This window comes from Lacerta agilis, chromosome 1 (assembly GCF_009819535.1).
Source record: "Lacerta agilis isolate rLacAgi1 chromosome 1, rLacAgi1.pri, whole genome shotgun sequence".
NCBI classification, from domain to species: Eukaryota; Metazoa; Chordata; class Lepidosauria; order Squamata; family Lacertidae; genus Lacerta; species Lacerta agilis.
The window spans coordinates 116,273,402-116,288,937 of record NC_046312.1 but is presented as its reverse complement, the minus strand read 5'-3'; the positions used below and the strand labels follow the sequence as shown (position 1 = coordinate 116,288,937).

General features: G+C 43.1%; 1 protein-coding gene across 1 annotated transcript in view; it reads left to right on the top strand.

The window, feature by feature from the left end:
• TFPI (tissue factor pathway inhibitor) overlaps window positions 1–8,247 on the top strand; it is a 41,382-nt gene extending 33,135 nt beyond the window's left edge. The window contains exons 7-8 of the mRNA XM_033168504.1: window positions 6,142–6,324; window positions 7,859–8,247. Of these exons, the coding sequence (XP_033024395.1) occupies window positions 6,142–6,324; window positions 7,859–7,944 (269 nt within the window). The 3' untranslated portion in view covers window positions 7,945–8,247. The remainder of the gene's footprint in view (window positions 1–6,141; window positions 6,325–7,858) is intronic.
• The last annotated feature ends 7,289 nt before the right edge of the window (window positions 8,248–15,536 follow it).

Genomic DNA, 15,536 nt, shown 5'->3' with positions numbered 1-15,536 from the left:
CCCCCAACTTTTCCAGTTAAAATATAGAGTTTGAGATATACTCGACCGCAGATTCTCCACCTGGCGTATAAGATGACCCCCGACTTTGGAGAAGATTTTCCTGGATTAAAAAGTAGTCTTATACGCCAGAATATACAGTACAACATAAACGGCCCACAGTCTTTTTTTAAAGTCTCTATTGTCATTGTCTCTAAGTCTCCCTGTAAGTTTCGCCATTTCTGCTTATTCCAGAAGTTTAACTTGCCATTCTTCTTTCGTTGGTATCTTGTCGTCCTTCCATTTTGGGGCTAGTAAAATCCTACCCACTGTTGTAGCATATATGAATAACTTCTTCCACGCCTTTAGCAGCTCTTGTCCTATACAGTGGTACCTCGACTTACGAATTACTCAACATACGAATTTTTCAACTTACGAATGGACATCCGTTGGTGGTTTTAGATGGGGTTTACTCGACTTATGAATTTTAGATGTGGTTTACTCGACTTACGAATTTTTCTGAATTTTCCGTTTCCAATGCATTCCTATGGGGAAACTGCTTTTTTCGACTTACGAATTTTTCGACCTACGAATGTGCAACAACTATCTGACTTTTAGAAGACATCTTAAAGCAGCCATTTTTAGGAAACTTTTTAATGTTTGATGTTTTGTTGTGCTTTTAATATTCTTTTGGCAGCCACCCAGAGTGACTGGGGAAACCCAGATTTGGGTGTGTGTGTTAATAATTATTATTTTATTTTATTTTTATTAGACTTATTAGTTGTTTGTCAGCCAAAGGTCTCCAAGTGACTTACAGAAAAAGCAACAATAAAAAAGAAAAAGATACAATACATATTCCCGGGGGGGGGGGAGTGGTGAGAATAATATAATACACATTAATACTCCGTATAAGGGTTTGTTATTCTGCCTGGTGTGTGATTGGAATTTATAAGTTTTTGGAATGCAGAAAGTAAATGATTAAATCATCAATTCTAGCACGCGGGCAGCCAACAAAATAATATAATTTGGCATCTGAACAATTGGCATTATTAATTGTATTATAATTGGGTATTAAAGTTTGGTATTGACAATGAGGCTTTTATTGGGTTATTATAATTGAAAACTAATAAAATTATTACACACACGCACACAAATATTTTGTATAACATGACACCCATTAAAAAAATGGGTGCCTCTGAGGGCCATATGTACAGCAATGGGTATGTGTTCAGGGGGCCAGCCCACAAACACACACACACAGACACACACTCAACAGATGCCCATATACTTATTCAACACACACAATAGTTTTGCAATCCTCCAGCTACTTTTCTGGGAGTAACCCCTGTAAATTCAGTAGGACTTAATTTGGAGTAGACATATGTAAGTGTATTTTTAGTGTTGTTGTTGTTGTTGTTGTTTTGCTGCGGATTGCTGTGGATTTGTGCTGTCTGCCTCCGGGAATCGCAAGGGAGGAGAGTGCTCTTGCACTCGGGTCCTGCTTGCTGCAGCGGTGGCAGAGAGGGACCGGCGACAAAGGTCTGCAGAAGTCCTCTCCCCTTGCCAAGTCCCGCTTCGCCACCAGACAGGAAGGGAGCTTTGCCCCCAGGCTGGCATGGTGGCAAGGCTTGGCGAGGCCTCACAAAGCCTTGTCACCCCAATGGGCTGGGGGCAAGCTTTGGAAAGGGCTCCTCCTTAAGAAGTGTTTTCCGAAGCTCCCCCATCCCATCCCGGCACGGGGTGGGAAGGGGAGACTGGTGGGAGAAGCTTAGGGAGAAGCCCTCATAACACCCCTCTCCAGCCCAATACAGTGACGCAGACACACCAAGTCTATGTGGCTGAAGCCTCTACAGCCCTCCGAGGTCCCCTGAAAGGGGGTTCAGGGTCCCCCCCCAATCTTGAGGGGGCAGAGGAGGCCTGGTGGGATGTTGCCCCTATGCTGTGCAGCTCGGCGGGATGTTGGCCCGGGCCAGCCGGCATGGTATGGTGTACTTTAGCTCAATTCCTTCTTATCTTAGACCTTTACTAGTTTCTCCTCTAAAAGCCATATTTTAAGGAGCTGCTGCAACTACCCCTCCGTGAGTCTTCGCTGTACTGGAGACTGAAGCTTGTCATTTTTGTGATCCACAGTGATGCGGAAGGCAGAAAGCAACAGCTGGGAAAAGACGGATCCCTTTCGCCATGTTTTCCTGCTGGCAATCTGCACTTGCGCTCACATGTACTTCTGGGGACCGGCGTATAATGTGTGGATAGTGGTTAGAAAACAAGGAATGAACATGCAAGCCACACTATAAGATGTCCTTGAAACTTTTCAAGTGTGCACATGCTTGGAAACTGTTAGCATTGTTTTATTTTATTTTATTTTATTGCACCGTGGCTCCATTTGCCATAAACTCTGGAAACCACTCGAGCTGCAGTCAAACATCCCGATAACTGGAAGAAAGCCATTTGTGTTGGAAATAACTGAGTGGCATTATGATAGGGTTGCCAAATTTCAAACAGTGAAAATCCGGACAGAAAAGTTGTTGGAACTGCTGCCGACAGCGGTATTTCAGAAGTATGGCAACCCTACATTATGACAAATGAGTACTTTATTCTTTCATTTCCTTTTTTTAAATAGAAAAGGAGCAATTTCTACCTCCAGTGTGCGTTTCAATGCCTCAACTTTAATTGTCTGCTTTGTGATAGACACGTTTCGCTTCATCCTGTCTTTTGAAGCACACATTCAAGAGATAGCCATGAGTAAAAAGGCACGACCAACTGGTACCAGATTCAGGGAAACACTTGCATCCGTGTCTGCAAAACATGCTCATTCATATCTACAGTGAAAAACAGATGGAAATCTGCCTGGATTTATTTGTTTCTGCAAAACCCTGGTATGGGATTGTACATAATCAGAGGGCCCAGGTCTCGGGTAGGAATCATTCCACTCTGGTCTGAGTACTGACTTTACCAACATAAAGCTTTATTAAGACTTTTTCACGATGCAATAAAAAGAAACAAACCATTCTAAAGAAAAAAAGAGTTGAGAAAAAGAGAAGAAAAAGAGCTAGAAGAATGCAAAGTCCTCTCTCACGATATGTCCTAACTATTACCCCATGTGGACAAAGATGCACCCTCTCAGCTCTCACCTGGAAGCACCCCTTTCTCCACCCAGCCTGGCAGATCTCCCCTTCCCTGCCTCCCCGAGGGTCTTTCACCAACTATCCGTCATCTCCATTGCAGGCATCATACTCCAGGCAGAGATGCGGGTTGCACTGTGGTCTAAACCACTGAGTCTCTTGGGCCTGCCAATCAGAAGGTCAGCGGTTCAAATCCCCGCAACGGAGTGAGCTCCCATTGCTCTATCCCAGCCCAGCTCCTGCCAACCTAGCAGTTTGAAAGCACACCAGTGAAAGTAGATAAATAGGTAAAGCTGCAGCGGGAAGGTAAACGGCGTTTCCATGCACTCTGGTTTCCACCACGGTGTCCCGTTGTGCCAGAAGCGGTTTAGTCATGCTGGCCACATGACCTGGAAATATGTCTGCGAACAAACGCCAGCTCCCTCGGCCTGAAAGCGAGATGAGTGCCGCGACTCCATAGTCGCCTTTGACTGGACTTAACCATCCAGGGGTCCTTTACCTTTACCGCAGGCCAAGACATACCAGAATAGGAGGGCAACCAGGATCAATTGCAGCACATGAGTCAGGGCACTACGCCACCCTCCTGGCTGCAGGGGTGCCAGGATGGAGTGGCACGGAGTTTGCAGGAAGCACCGGATCGGTGTTGGCAAGTGCAGATCTGTGTGAACTTGTGCCCCCTTCTGCCAGGACTGTGCTTTGCTAGCCACTGGCCTGCCCCACCCCAGTCTTACTGATTTTTTTCCTGCGTTATGAACATGCAACACCAGATGGTTTTATAGGGAAGTCAGACGGGTGGGGTACAAATTCTCAGTGCTTTTTTTCTGGGGGGACGCAGAGGGACGCATACCCCTAAACATTTTGTGAATCTAATTTTGGCCTCATTGAGGGTCAGTATTTCAATATGAGTAGGAAAATGAGAGTATCCCTAAACAATTTTTTAAGAAAAAAAGCACTGATGATTTTTATTACAGTGGTACCTCAGGTTACATACGCTTCAGGTTATGTACGCTTCAGGTTAAGAACTCCGCTAACCCAGAAATAACGCTTCAGGTTAAGAACTTTGCTTCAGGATAAGAACAGAAATCGTGCTCTGGCAGCGCAGCGGCAGCGGGAGGCCCCATTAGCTAAAGTGGTGCTTCAGGTTAAGAACAGTTTCAGGTTAAGAACAGACCTCCGGAATGAATTAAGTACTTAACCAGAAGTACCATAGTATTTATGCATCGCCAATGGGATTTTGCATTGAGAGCTCTTCTAGTGTTTCTTTCTATAGTGTTGTTATTATTATTGGTGGTAGTAGTAGTAGTAGTAGTAGTATACTTCCAGCCTTAGTTTGATCCAGGAGGGCCCCTTCTCATGAGAAGCCTCTCTCCTTCTTTCCACACAAATATCTGAGATTTTTCCGGATCATATGATTGTAGCTGCAAGAGGGTTTATTGCACAAAATGGAGGCCTGTAAATAAAACAGGAGGCATGATGCTTATTGATATTGTTGTGGCAACTGCACATTGTATAGTTATATGGACTCTGTCAAAGTCTGCAATTCTTTTATATCATATGAGATATAAAAGTTTACAGCATATTATTCTTTGAAGGAGAACTACTTGATAATGATTTACAGCTGGTACTTACCTCCAAGTAGGCTTGCTAAGATGTATAAGAGTGAATCAGATAAGTGCTGGAGGTGTAATAAGGTTGAGGGAATGCTCTTTCATATGTGGTGGGCCTTTAAAAGGGTAAAAGAGTATTAGGAAATAATCCATAATGAATTGAAAATAATGTTTAAAAGTACTTTCCCCCCCCAAAAAAAGTCCTTTTTGTTGGGGATAATTCGGACAGAAATTCCCAGGTGTTACAAAATGTTATTTATGTATGCCACTACTGTGGCCCGTGTTTTGTTGGCCCCAAAATGGAAAACGAGTGAGGTCCCAATGAAAGAAGAATGGCAACTTAAATTGATGGAATATGTGCAGCTTGCGGACTTAACATATAGAATAAGAGAGCAATAAGAACACACGCTTAGAGAAGATTGGAAAATGTTTGTTGAATATATGGGGTGAAATTATGTGATTTTTAAAATATTTCCCTCCATATAAGTATGCATGCTTTGTTTCTCTGCATTTTAATTTTTTTATAAATAGCAAATGTTAAAGGTCTTAGGCTTTTAATCATACGATATAAATATGGTTTCTCATATCGTATAATCCAAAGCCTATGACTTTTAGCATTTTGCAGTGTTGCGGCACCCTGCAGAACCCTACAGTATTGGCATTTAAGCAGCTGCTTAAAACTCACCTGTTTACCCAGAGGCGATCTAGCAATGTTGATGTGTCAGTCCAATCTACTGATTTGTGATGTCTTTTGTACTTCTTTTATGAATGCAATGTCACTGTTGATTTCATGCTGTTTGTGGTGTGTGTGTGTGTGTGTGTAATTTGATTTTCAAAAATATAAACATACAACAAAACCAATTCCGAATTCAAATATCGATATCACTTTGAATCTCCTGACTTCGCCCCCATCCCTTCCATGGGTCCTATTGATCCTATTTTCAACTGCATATCAATACTTCTCCAAAAAAAATTTATCTTTCTAAGTTATCCATGCACTCTGTTATATTACAAGTGTGTTTGAAATCCTGCCAATATTTTAACCTGCTTACAATGATCTTGAATATAAGTTATAAACTTTCCCCATTTTTTTTGAACAATATTTTGGCGGAACACAAATCTTTTCACACAAATAAATAAATGAAAAGACCTGAATAGTAAATCAGCCATTTGACCATATCTCCTGAATGTGGACCATCCTGTCTGTTTCCAGATGATGTCACTGGTTTCCCCCCCCCTCATTCTGTCCATGTTAATCTGCACTTTAAAAGAAGACTTTTTTCAAATACACTGTCTTCTTTCCCAATAACCTGCTGAGAACTTAGCCTAAATGCAGCAAGCAGAGAAGTGCATCTTTTTAAGAGGTACCCAAACGCAATGGGAGCACTAACGATTTGGTGGATCCTTAATGAGCTTCTTCTTCCTCCTGTGCCTAGAATCAGTCCTGCTCCCTTCCCTCTGTGTAATGCGCAGGGACAGAGGCCTTTGCAAAGCCAATGAGAAAAGGTTCTTCTACAATCTCACTACCGGCAAATGTCGTCCGTTCAGTTACAGTGGCTGCGGCGGGAACGAAAACAACTTCACCTCTAGAAAGTCGTGCCTGCAGATGTGTAAGAAAGGTATAGACACAACAGACTGAGGAATAAGGGTTAATATTTTTCCTCCATGGGGGGGGGTTACTATCCGATACACAAGTCAAGCAAATTTAGACCTTTTTAATATATATATATATATAGAAAATTGAAAAATAAACAATAATTCAACAACATTTCAAATTTAAAATTGAATTAATCAACCTAGGACTTCCCCTCCACCCCTCCATGGTTTCCCCCAAATTCCAATTCTTGCTGCATATTATAATTATTCTATAATTAATTAATATTATTCATACACAAAAACTCCACCAGAGTTTCCACTGCTGTTCTTACTCAAATCCTACTTGTGTGCAAATTTAGACCTTCGGCACCTTTAGGAATTGGCGTGAATGGCTTTTTGGATATAAGTTGTAGTTACGGTGACCCTGAGCCAGACTCTGGCCTGGGGGGTGAGTGGTCCTTTGCCCTTTGCTATGGGCTCAATACAGATTAGCAGCCTCATGCCTAGGGTTGCCATATTCCCCAAACTGAAAATCCAGTCAAAGTTGTGGAGTTTTTGTTTTTTGTTTTGTTTTAGGTCAAAGTTGTTGAGCTTCTCTCTCTCTCTCTCTCTCTCTCTCTCTCTCTCTCTCTTGGCTTTTTCTCTCTTTTTTTGGTGGATTTTAAAAATTGATTTCTTAAATTTGTTGCCATCTCTTGCCATACGTCTGGGTTTCCCCAGACATTTTGCCGATTTTGCCAAAATCCCCCAGGACGCCAAAATGCCATCCGATTCCCGGATGTACGGCAGCCCTGCTCATGCCTGCTATTCGCCTTGGGAGAGAGGGAAGGTCACATTGAGTCACTGCAGCTTACTTTTATTGCTTTGTGCTCCAGTCCTAACCTTGCTTACCTGGGAGTAAGCCCCATGGAATTCGGTGGAACTTCCTTTCACACAGACATGGTTATTATTGGAGCCTGAGGCGTTGTTAATTGATACGGCACCTTCACTGACACGGAGTATTAAATGGGAAGGGTTGTATCCAACGTAGTGCTAAACTGCCTCAGTGCAAGGATTTCTATTTCTGCAACAGAACTCCCCTAAATCTGGAGCAGATCTGGGGAGGGTGCAAGGAGAGGGGAGGGGAGAAAGTCCCCCTGTGCAAATCGAAATCCTTCCACTGACGGAACGAGCTAGTTGGGTACCAGCCAACATGAGGACGGGTACTTGTTCCGAGGGGGGATTGCAACCTAGGAATAGACAGAAGAGAGTGGGAATACAGAGCCAGGTTTAGTACATCACATCCATGGGTATGCAAACTAAGGCCCGGGGGCCGGATCCGGCCCAATCGCCTTCTAAATCCAGCCCGCAGACGGTCCGGGAATCAGCGTGTTTTTACATGAGTAGAATGTGTCCTTTTGTTTACAATGCATCTCTGGGTTATTTGTGGGACATAGGAATTCGTTCATTTCCCCCAAAAAAATATAGTCCGTCTGAGGGACGGTGGACCGGCCCCCTGCTGAAAAAGTTTGCTGACTCCTGATAATTTTTCACACCTATGTTTCTTGTTCCCTACAGGTTTCCAAGGCAGAATGAAAATTCGCCGGAAGAGAAAGAAACAAGTGAAGCTGATAGATGGGGAAATTGTCATCGAGAGGATATAGCTTCCCTTCTACCATCTTCGCCTAGCATTTGCATTTCCTGCCTTATTCACACATATTATTTATCGAGAGTTTATGCTGCTGCTTTTGTGTTTCTTCTTTCTCCTGTACATTTTGTAGACGGCACAAACCGAAGCTTTCGCTGTTAAAACTAACACCGTGAGCCTGTCCTATATGCCGGTTGCATAGAAATCAGTGGGACTCCCCCCAGCCCAGATTTAAATGTTGTCAGATTTCCATGGTTATAAGGCTCTGATCCTGAATTTTTGTATCCTTGGTATTCCCGATTTTCGTCTTTTGATGTTAATCTGCAGTCATGACTAATCAACCATAATAATCACTGCAAAGGCTGTAAGTTCTATTATATGGGCTTTGATAAAGAAGTGGCCTTGAAATTGCAGGTGTACAAAGTAAACCTATGCCTTTCTGCTCAGAATTAAGTCCTACTGAGTTCAAGGGAGCTTGCCTTGTACCGTACCTCGGTTTACAAACTTTATTCGTTCTGGAAGTCCATTCTTAAACCAAAGTGTTCTTAAACCAAGGCACGCTTTCCCTAATGAGGCCTCCTGCCTCCGGTGCCCTTCCACTGTTCTGCTTCCATTCGGCTTCTGAGGCAAAGTTCGCTAACCGGAACACCTACCTGTACATCCGGTTTTGGGGAGTTCGTTCACCGAATAGTTCGTTAACAGGGCTATTCGTAGACCAAGGTACCACTGTAAGTATATATTGGACTGTAGCCTTGCTCCTTATTCTTTCCACTATAGTGGTGACAGTTTGTGGTCCAAAGACTAGAATTCAAGTCATCCCTGGCCATTCGCCATTGGCCTTGTGACTTGGGGCTGATTTCCTATCACTGTTTTAGAAAAAAAAAAATACAACAGTCAGGAGGATTGGTGTTTGTTAGGTCATGGAGTATAACATTATACCTCATGTGCTTTTATAAAAAAAAATGGCATTACTATTGCTCAGTTTCACTTTTCTATATACTTTTGATAACTGTGTGATTCTGGAGCATTTGAATGATATTTAGCAAAGGGAAATGGTGTCAAGGTAAGGTGATAGCTTTACAAGACACTCAAGAATCTGAGCTTTCTCGTGATTTGTGAATCCTTTCAACAGCCGGGTGCAAAACCAGCAAAAGCTTTAAACAAGGACACGTGCTGGAAGAAACAATTGTGAGACGCTCTCCACCTCATAAAACTCGATATGCCCCCCCTTTTTTTGCTTGTAAATACTTGGTTCCATTCCTGTTTATTGAGAAACTGAATCATTAAAAATATCATAACAAGGTTCTATTTTTTTTATTTACTTTATTACATCTATACAAAAGAAAAAGAAAACATTGAATAAAAAACAAACGATAACCAAAGAATAACAATGTTAAAAGATTTTAACAAGGTTCTATTTTTAGTATAATGCCTCTTGAAGATGGTTTGGAAATGGCTTCTAGTGTAAAACATGGAACCAGAATTTTGAGTAGAGCAGCAATTTCATCAAGAATTTCACCAAAAATCTGACGTTCTCCAATTCACTCAAAAATGGTGCCAAACTGTTGCAAATTGTCCCCTGAAGGGTTTGGCGGTGGAAACAGAAGGGTTTTTTAACATCAGATGAAAAAAAAAATCAGGCTTTGACAACTTAACCTGCGCAAAAACATTTTTTTGAAAAAATACCTAACCTGCAGGTCAGAATTTCACCAAAAATCTGACGTTTTCCTATTCACTTTAAAATGGTGCCAAACTATTGCAAACTTTCTCCTGAAAGGTTTGCAGTGGAAACAGAAGGGTTTTTATCAGAGGATAAAAAAATATGGCCTCGCCAATTTAACCTGCGCAAACACATTTTTTTTGAAAAAATCCCTAACCCGCGGGAGTCAGAATTTCAACAAAAATCTGACGTTTTCCAATTCACTGAAAAATGGTGCCAAACTGTTGCAAATTGTCCCCTGAAAGATTTGGTGGAGGAAACAGTAGGGTTTTTATCATAGGATTAAAAAAAAAAATAGGCCTCGCCAAGTTAACCTGCGCAAACACATTTTTTTGAAAAAATCACTAACCAGAGGGGGTCACAATTTCACCAAAAATCTGCTATTTTCCAATTCACTCAAAAATGGGGTCAAACTGTTGCAAATTGTCCCCTGAAAGGTTTGGTGGTGGAAACAGAAGGGTTTTTATCATTGGATAAAAAAAAATCTGGCCTCGCCAACTTAACCTGCGCAAAAACATTTTTTTGAAAAAATACCTAACCCCCGGGGTCAGCATTTCACCAAAAATCTGACATTTCCCAGTTCACTCAAAAATCATTCCAAACTGTTGCAAATGGTCCCCTGGAAGGTTTGGCATAGGAAACAGAAGGTTTTTTATCATAGGATAAAAAATCAGGCCTTGCCCACTTAACCTGCGGAAAAACAGTTTTTTAAAAAAATCCCTATCCCGCGGAGTCACACTGACCCCTTGGAAGCTATCAGGATTGCTAGGCCCAATTCAAGGTATTGGTTCTGACAGCCAGCTGAGGCCTTTTGACCTGCAGGGGAGGTTCTTTGCACGATCCTGCCCAAAGCTTTGGCTTATATGCAAAGACCTGGCAGAGAGCCATTTCTCTGTAATGGTCCCCCAAAAAGGTAAAAGGTAAAAGATCCCTGTATGGTTAAGTCCAGTCAAAGGTGGCTATGGGTTGCAGCACATCTCGCTTTCAGGCCGAGGAAGCTGGCATTTGTCCACAGACAGCTTTCTGGGTCGTGTGGCCAGCATGACTAAACCGCTTCTGGCGCAACGGAACACCGTGACAGAAACCAGAGCACACGGAAACACCGTTTACCCTCCCGCCACAGCGGTACTTATTTATCTACTTGCACTGGCGTGCTTTCGAACTGATAAGTTGGCAGGAGCTGGGACAGAGCAACAGGAGTTCACTCCGTCGCTGCGATTCAAACCTCCGACCTTCTGATCAGCAAGCCCAAGATGCTCAGTGGTTTAGACGCGGTCCTCGAATAACTCTCTCTTGCCATAGAAGTATGGCTATTTATTTGTCTGATGTGGTGCAGCAATAAACCTGTGAGCACATTTGCAAAGCTAAGCAGGGTCTGGTGTAGTTTCAGATTGGATGGGAGACCATGTGTTGAGGTGGTCTGCATTGCATGGGGTTGGAATAGATGAACCTCACAGTCCCTTTTCCAACTGTACGATGCTACGATTCAATGACCTTCCACCAAGAGTTGAAGACATATCTCTACACAGGCATTTGCAAGGTGAAGGTAGGCTTGGATCTGCATTCAGGGTTTTTTGGATTTGATGCTGTGGTGTGGTTTGTTTACCTAGTTGTCAAACATGTGGCTGTATGAAAGAACAAAGTGGGTCAGGGATGGAGAAGATGAGCTCCTGATGAGGCAACAGCAAAAAACTATGGGTGCATGTGGCCCTATAGATCTCAGCCAATGTTGAATAATCAACGATTGCTCCCTTATTATCCAATAAATCAGAGGCTATAAAACACAAGAAAACTTGTTTGTATTAAGGTGTTTAATAGGATTGACTAGACAGAGAAGGTCAGTCTAGGTTTCATGCAGACTACATAATGAAAAGTTGTCTGTATGTTCCAAATAAGTTTGTTTCTGCGTTATTTGATAGGGTGATGCCGCCCTCTGGCTGGCATTTGTGCTCATCAGAATTCAAGGCCGATACATGCTCATTTTACCCACTATCAGTTCTGCACAAGACAAACACATATATGAAATTATAGGAACCTGTCTCCTACCGAGTGAGAGCCTGGTGCATCTAATTTTATGTTGTATACATTGACCAGTAGCAGTTTTTTCCAGCCCTATTGGGAGATCTTTAAAATAGAGCATAGGACTTTCTGCATGAAAAACACATGCTTCCCAACTGAGCTACTGCCCTTTTGTATGTTTTGAGCATAAGGCGTAATTATAATATCATAAAAAATCATCTGGCCCACAGACACAACCACAGCTGCAGTCCCACCTTGTTGTTGGGTTGGCATAGACACAGAGGCAATCTGATTCTAGCCTGGAGAAGAGAAGGTTAAGGGGTGATATGATAGCCATGTTCAAATATATCAAAGGATGTCATATAGAGGAGGGTGAAAGGTTGTTTTCTGCTGCTCCAGAGAAGCGGACACGGGGCAATGGATTCAAACTACAAGAAAGAAGATTCCACCTAAACATTAGGAAGAACTTCCTGACAGTAAGAGCTGTCCGACAATGGAATTTGCTGCCAAGGAGTGTGGTGGAGTCTCCTTCTTTGGAGGTCTTTAAGCAGAGGCTTGACAGCCATCCGTCAGGAATGCTTTGATGGTGTTTCCTGCTTGGCAGGGGGTTGGACTGGATGGCCCTTGTGGTCTCTTCCAACTCTATGATTCTATGATTCTATGTTTCCTTCCCAGTAAGTCTCAGTGAATCCAGTAATCATGATTTCCGGATATGTATGGATAGGATCCAGGCACGGCGTTAACGTAGCATTTTGCAATGCAGCGACTTGATGGCTTTCAGGCCAACTGCTTATATTTCCAGATTATACTAGAACTTGTTCTCTGTTCAGGGATGGCATTGTTGTTATCCAGGACCAACAGGGTACTTGGCACTTTGCAGTGCACAAGAAGACAGGTCCATGTCTAAAATCTGAAAAGTCTGAGGAAGTGAATAGTTGTCAGGTGGCAGAGGATCCGACCCCCCACGGGAGGTTGCTAGGAACAGATAAGACAAGGAAAAGTTCTTACCAACTGCTTTTTATTCAATATTCACAGAGAGAGGCACGGAAATGCAGCCTCTTCGAATAATGGCATTGCCCCAAGTGAATCTCTACCTCCTCCATCTCTCTCACTTCCTCATGCATCATTGCTACGGGTGCCCTCTGCCTTTGAGCTCTTTGCTCTCCTACTTTCAATGCCCACCAGTTTCTGGGAGGGGGGTCTGGAATGCTTTCTAAAGACACTGTGTCCATCAGCTCTTGCCTTCCTCCTCTCCCATTACTTTGCAACTTTCCCCCTCATCTTCCTGTGAGCTGTTATCTCCCTCTAACCCCTGCTGTAATTCTGAACTGTCTTCTTCTCTGGAAGGGTCAGACAGGGGAGGCGGTCTCCACCATTCCTCCTCTGCCCAGTCCCTGACAATAGTGAGGAAATTGCTGCTGGAAGGTGGTATCCAGTCCCTGCCCCCTTGTAAGATCTGGAGGCTACTAAGGATTCAGTGTTTCAGTAAAGAGTGGTCTCAGCAAGAGCAGGGTGTTCACTGTGCCATCAGCTACTTGCCCCCACTGCAGTGCCGGATTTATGTATAAGCTAAACAAGCTGTAACTTAGGGCCCCACTCCCTTGGGGACCCCCAAAAAATTGAAAGGAAAAAACTGGATGTACATTTCCAAAATATAAGATAAAAAACAAAATAAAACCTACATACAGCAACAGTGTTTTGTTTTGTGTTGTGTAGGCTCCTATGATGTAAGTAATGGGCCCTGCCTGCTAGCCTGCTCCTTAATATCACTGGTTTGCTCATTTCTGTATATAGGGTGCCTACATTCTGCATGTGCAAATGGCTTTAGATACCTATTAGGTCCATAAATTACCATATAGCATATATTCAACCCATAAAACAGCAACAATTTGTTGTTGACAAAGGGCAGCTGGACATATAAAGGGCCCCATCACCTTCAGTAACTTAGGGTCTCATCAAACCTAAATCCGGCCCTGCCCCACTGATTTGCAAACTGCAGAGGTAAAACCCTCACTCTGACATGAAGTGGAAAGTGTCAGAGATCAGAGACATGGTAACGAAGTCAGATAATACCAGGCACTGGTGTAGAATGGGAGGGCCACAGGGGCGTTTGGCCTGGGCGCAAAATTGTTTGGGCACAAAATTATAACGCCCGTTGTTGCCTCAATACAGCTGCATGCTTCTGTCACTGGGCTCTGTTGAAAATGACTTCTCCATCATGCAAGCCAGGAAGTGACCTGTCCAGACAACGAAACTGTTGGATCGATCCCTCAACCTCTGTTGGATGATTTAGACTTTTGCTGCATGTATGTGCCAGTATCCGCACTCAGCAGAGTTACATCTCAATGCAGCCCCTTCCTTGGAAGCGTCTTTGGGGTAGGCAATAAACACAGTAGGCAATAAACACTCATGGGCGCCATAAAGATTCGGTCAAGTGTAGAGGTTTACTTGACAGGCATAAAAGCATATTGGTAGCAAATATATACAGATGTTCACTGCCATGGTCAAGGCATGCTTAGAGTCCAACAAGAGTCCAAGACTCTCTCTGCTTCTCTCACTGTAAGATGCAAGGAAGATACTCAGAACAAGTTACAACAAGTCACACAGAACCATTGTTTATCAGTACTTCCTGTCACACTGTGCATGTCGAAAGAACAGTTCCCACAGAAAACATCCTTGCATAGACAAAAGGTTGTGTGTGTGTGTGTGTGATACAGTAGCTATAAAAAGCCCTTTAAAACATATTTTGTTATAGCAGCTAACTTCTTTTGTCATTTGTATGATCACTATAATAGTGAGGAGAAATACGCATTACACTTGAAACGCTGGTAGGGGGACAGACTTCATTTCTTGATTTGTCAATAATTCTTAGCATGTAGGGCCGGCTGGTGTTCTGTAAACTTCAGCTGGTCTCTGGATTCAGATTTCAGCTGAAATACCAAATCCTGCTGCCCCTGCTCATTCATTCCTCCTCTCAAAGTAGGCTCAAAGTGCCTGCTTAAATTGCAGCTGTTGGCACATCGTATGAGCACTTTGCCTTAAACCCGATCAGATGTGAACTCTGGAAGAATTAAGATGAACATTTCAAAGAGGATGCTTACATACAGAGAAGCAAATATTTGTCCTAGGTGTGGCTGGGGGAATTTGACTGGATCCTTTGTGAAATGATGGCTTCCAATCCTATACATGTTTCCCTGGGAGCAGGGATGGGTGATTCTGCTCATTTCAGTTGCTCCCTGTTTCTCATTTTTGCCGTCTTCATTTCCCCACATTTCCACATCCTTTTGCAATTAAATGTCATCTCGAACCGCCCGCCCCCCAGCATTTTTGTGTGAATTTCTCCTAATATAATACGATTTCTATTTGCAGTTTCCCCTAATGCAATGCATTTTTTGGGATTTTATTTTCATCAACATATGTGTTTTGGGGGATTTGTTGTCGTTCAGTCGTGTCCGACTCTTCGTGACCCCATGGACCAGAGCACGCCAGGCACCCCTATCCTCCACTGCCTCCCACAGTTTGGCCAAACTCATGCCAGTCTCTTCGAGAACACTGTCCAACCATCTCATCCTCTGTCGTCCCCTTCTCCTTGTGCCCTCCATCTTTCCCAACATCAGGGTCTTTTCTAGGGAGTCTTCTCTTCTCATGAGGTGGCCAAAGTACTGGAGCCTCAACTTCAGGATCTGTCCTTCTAGTGAGCACTCAGGGCTGATTTCTTTGAGAATGGATAGGTTTGATCTTCTTGCAGTCCATGGGACTCTCAAGAGTCTCCTCCAGCACCATAATTCAAAAGCATCAATTCTTCGGCGATCAGCCTTCTTTATGGTCCAGCTCTCACTTCCGTACATTACTACTGGGAAAACTATAGC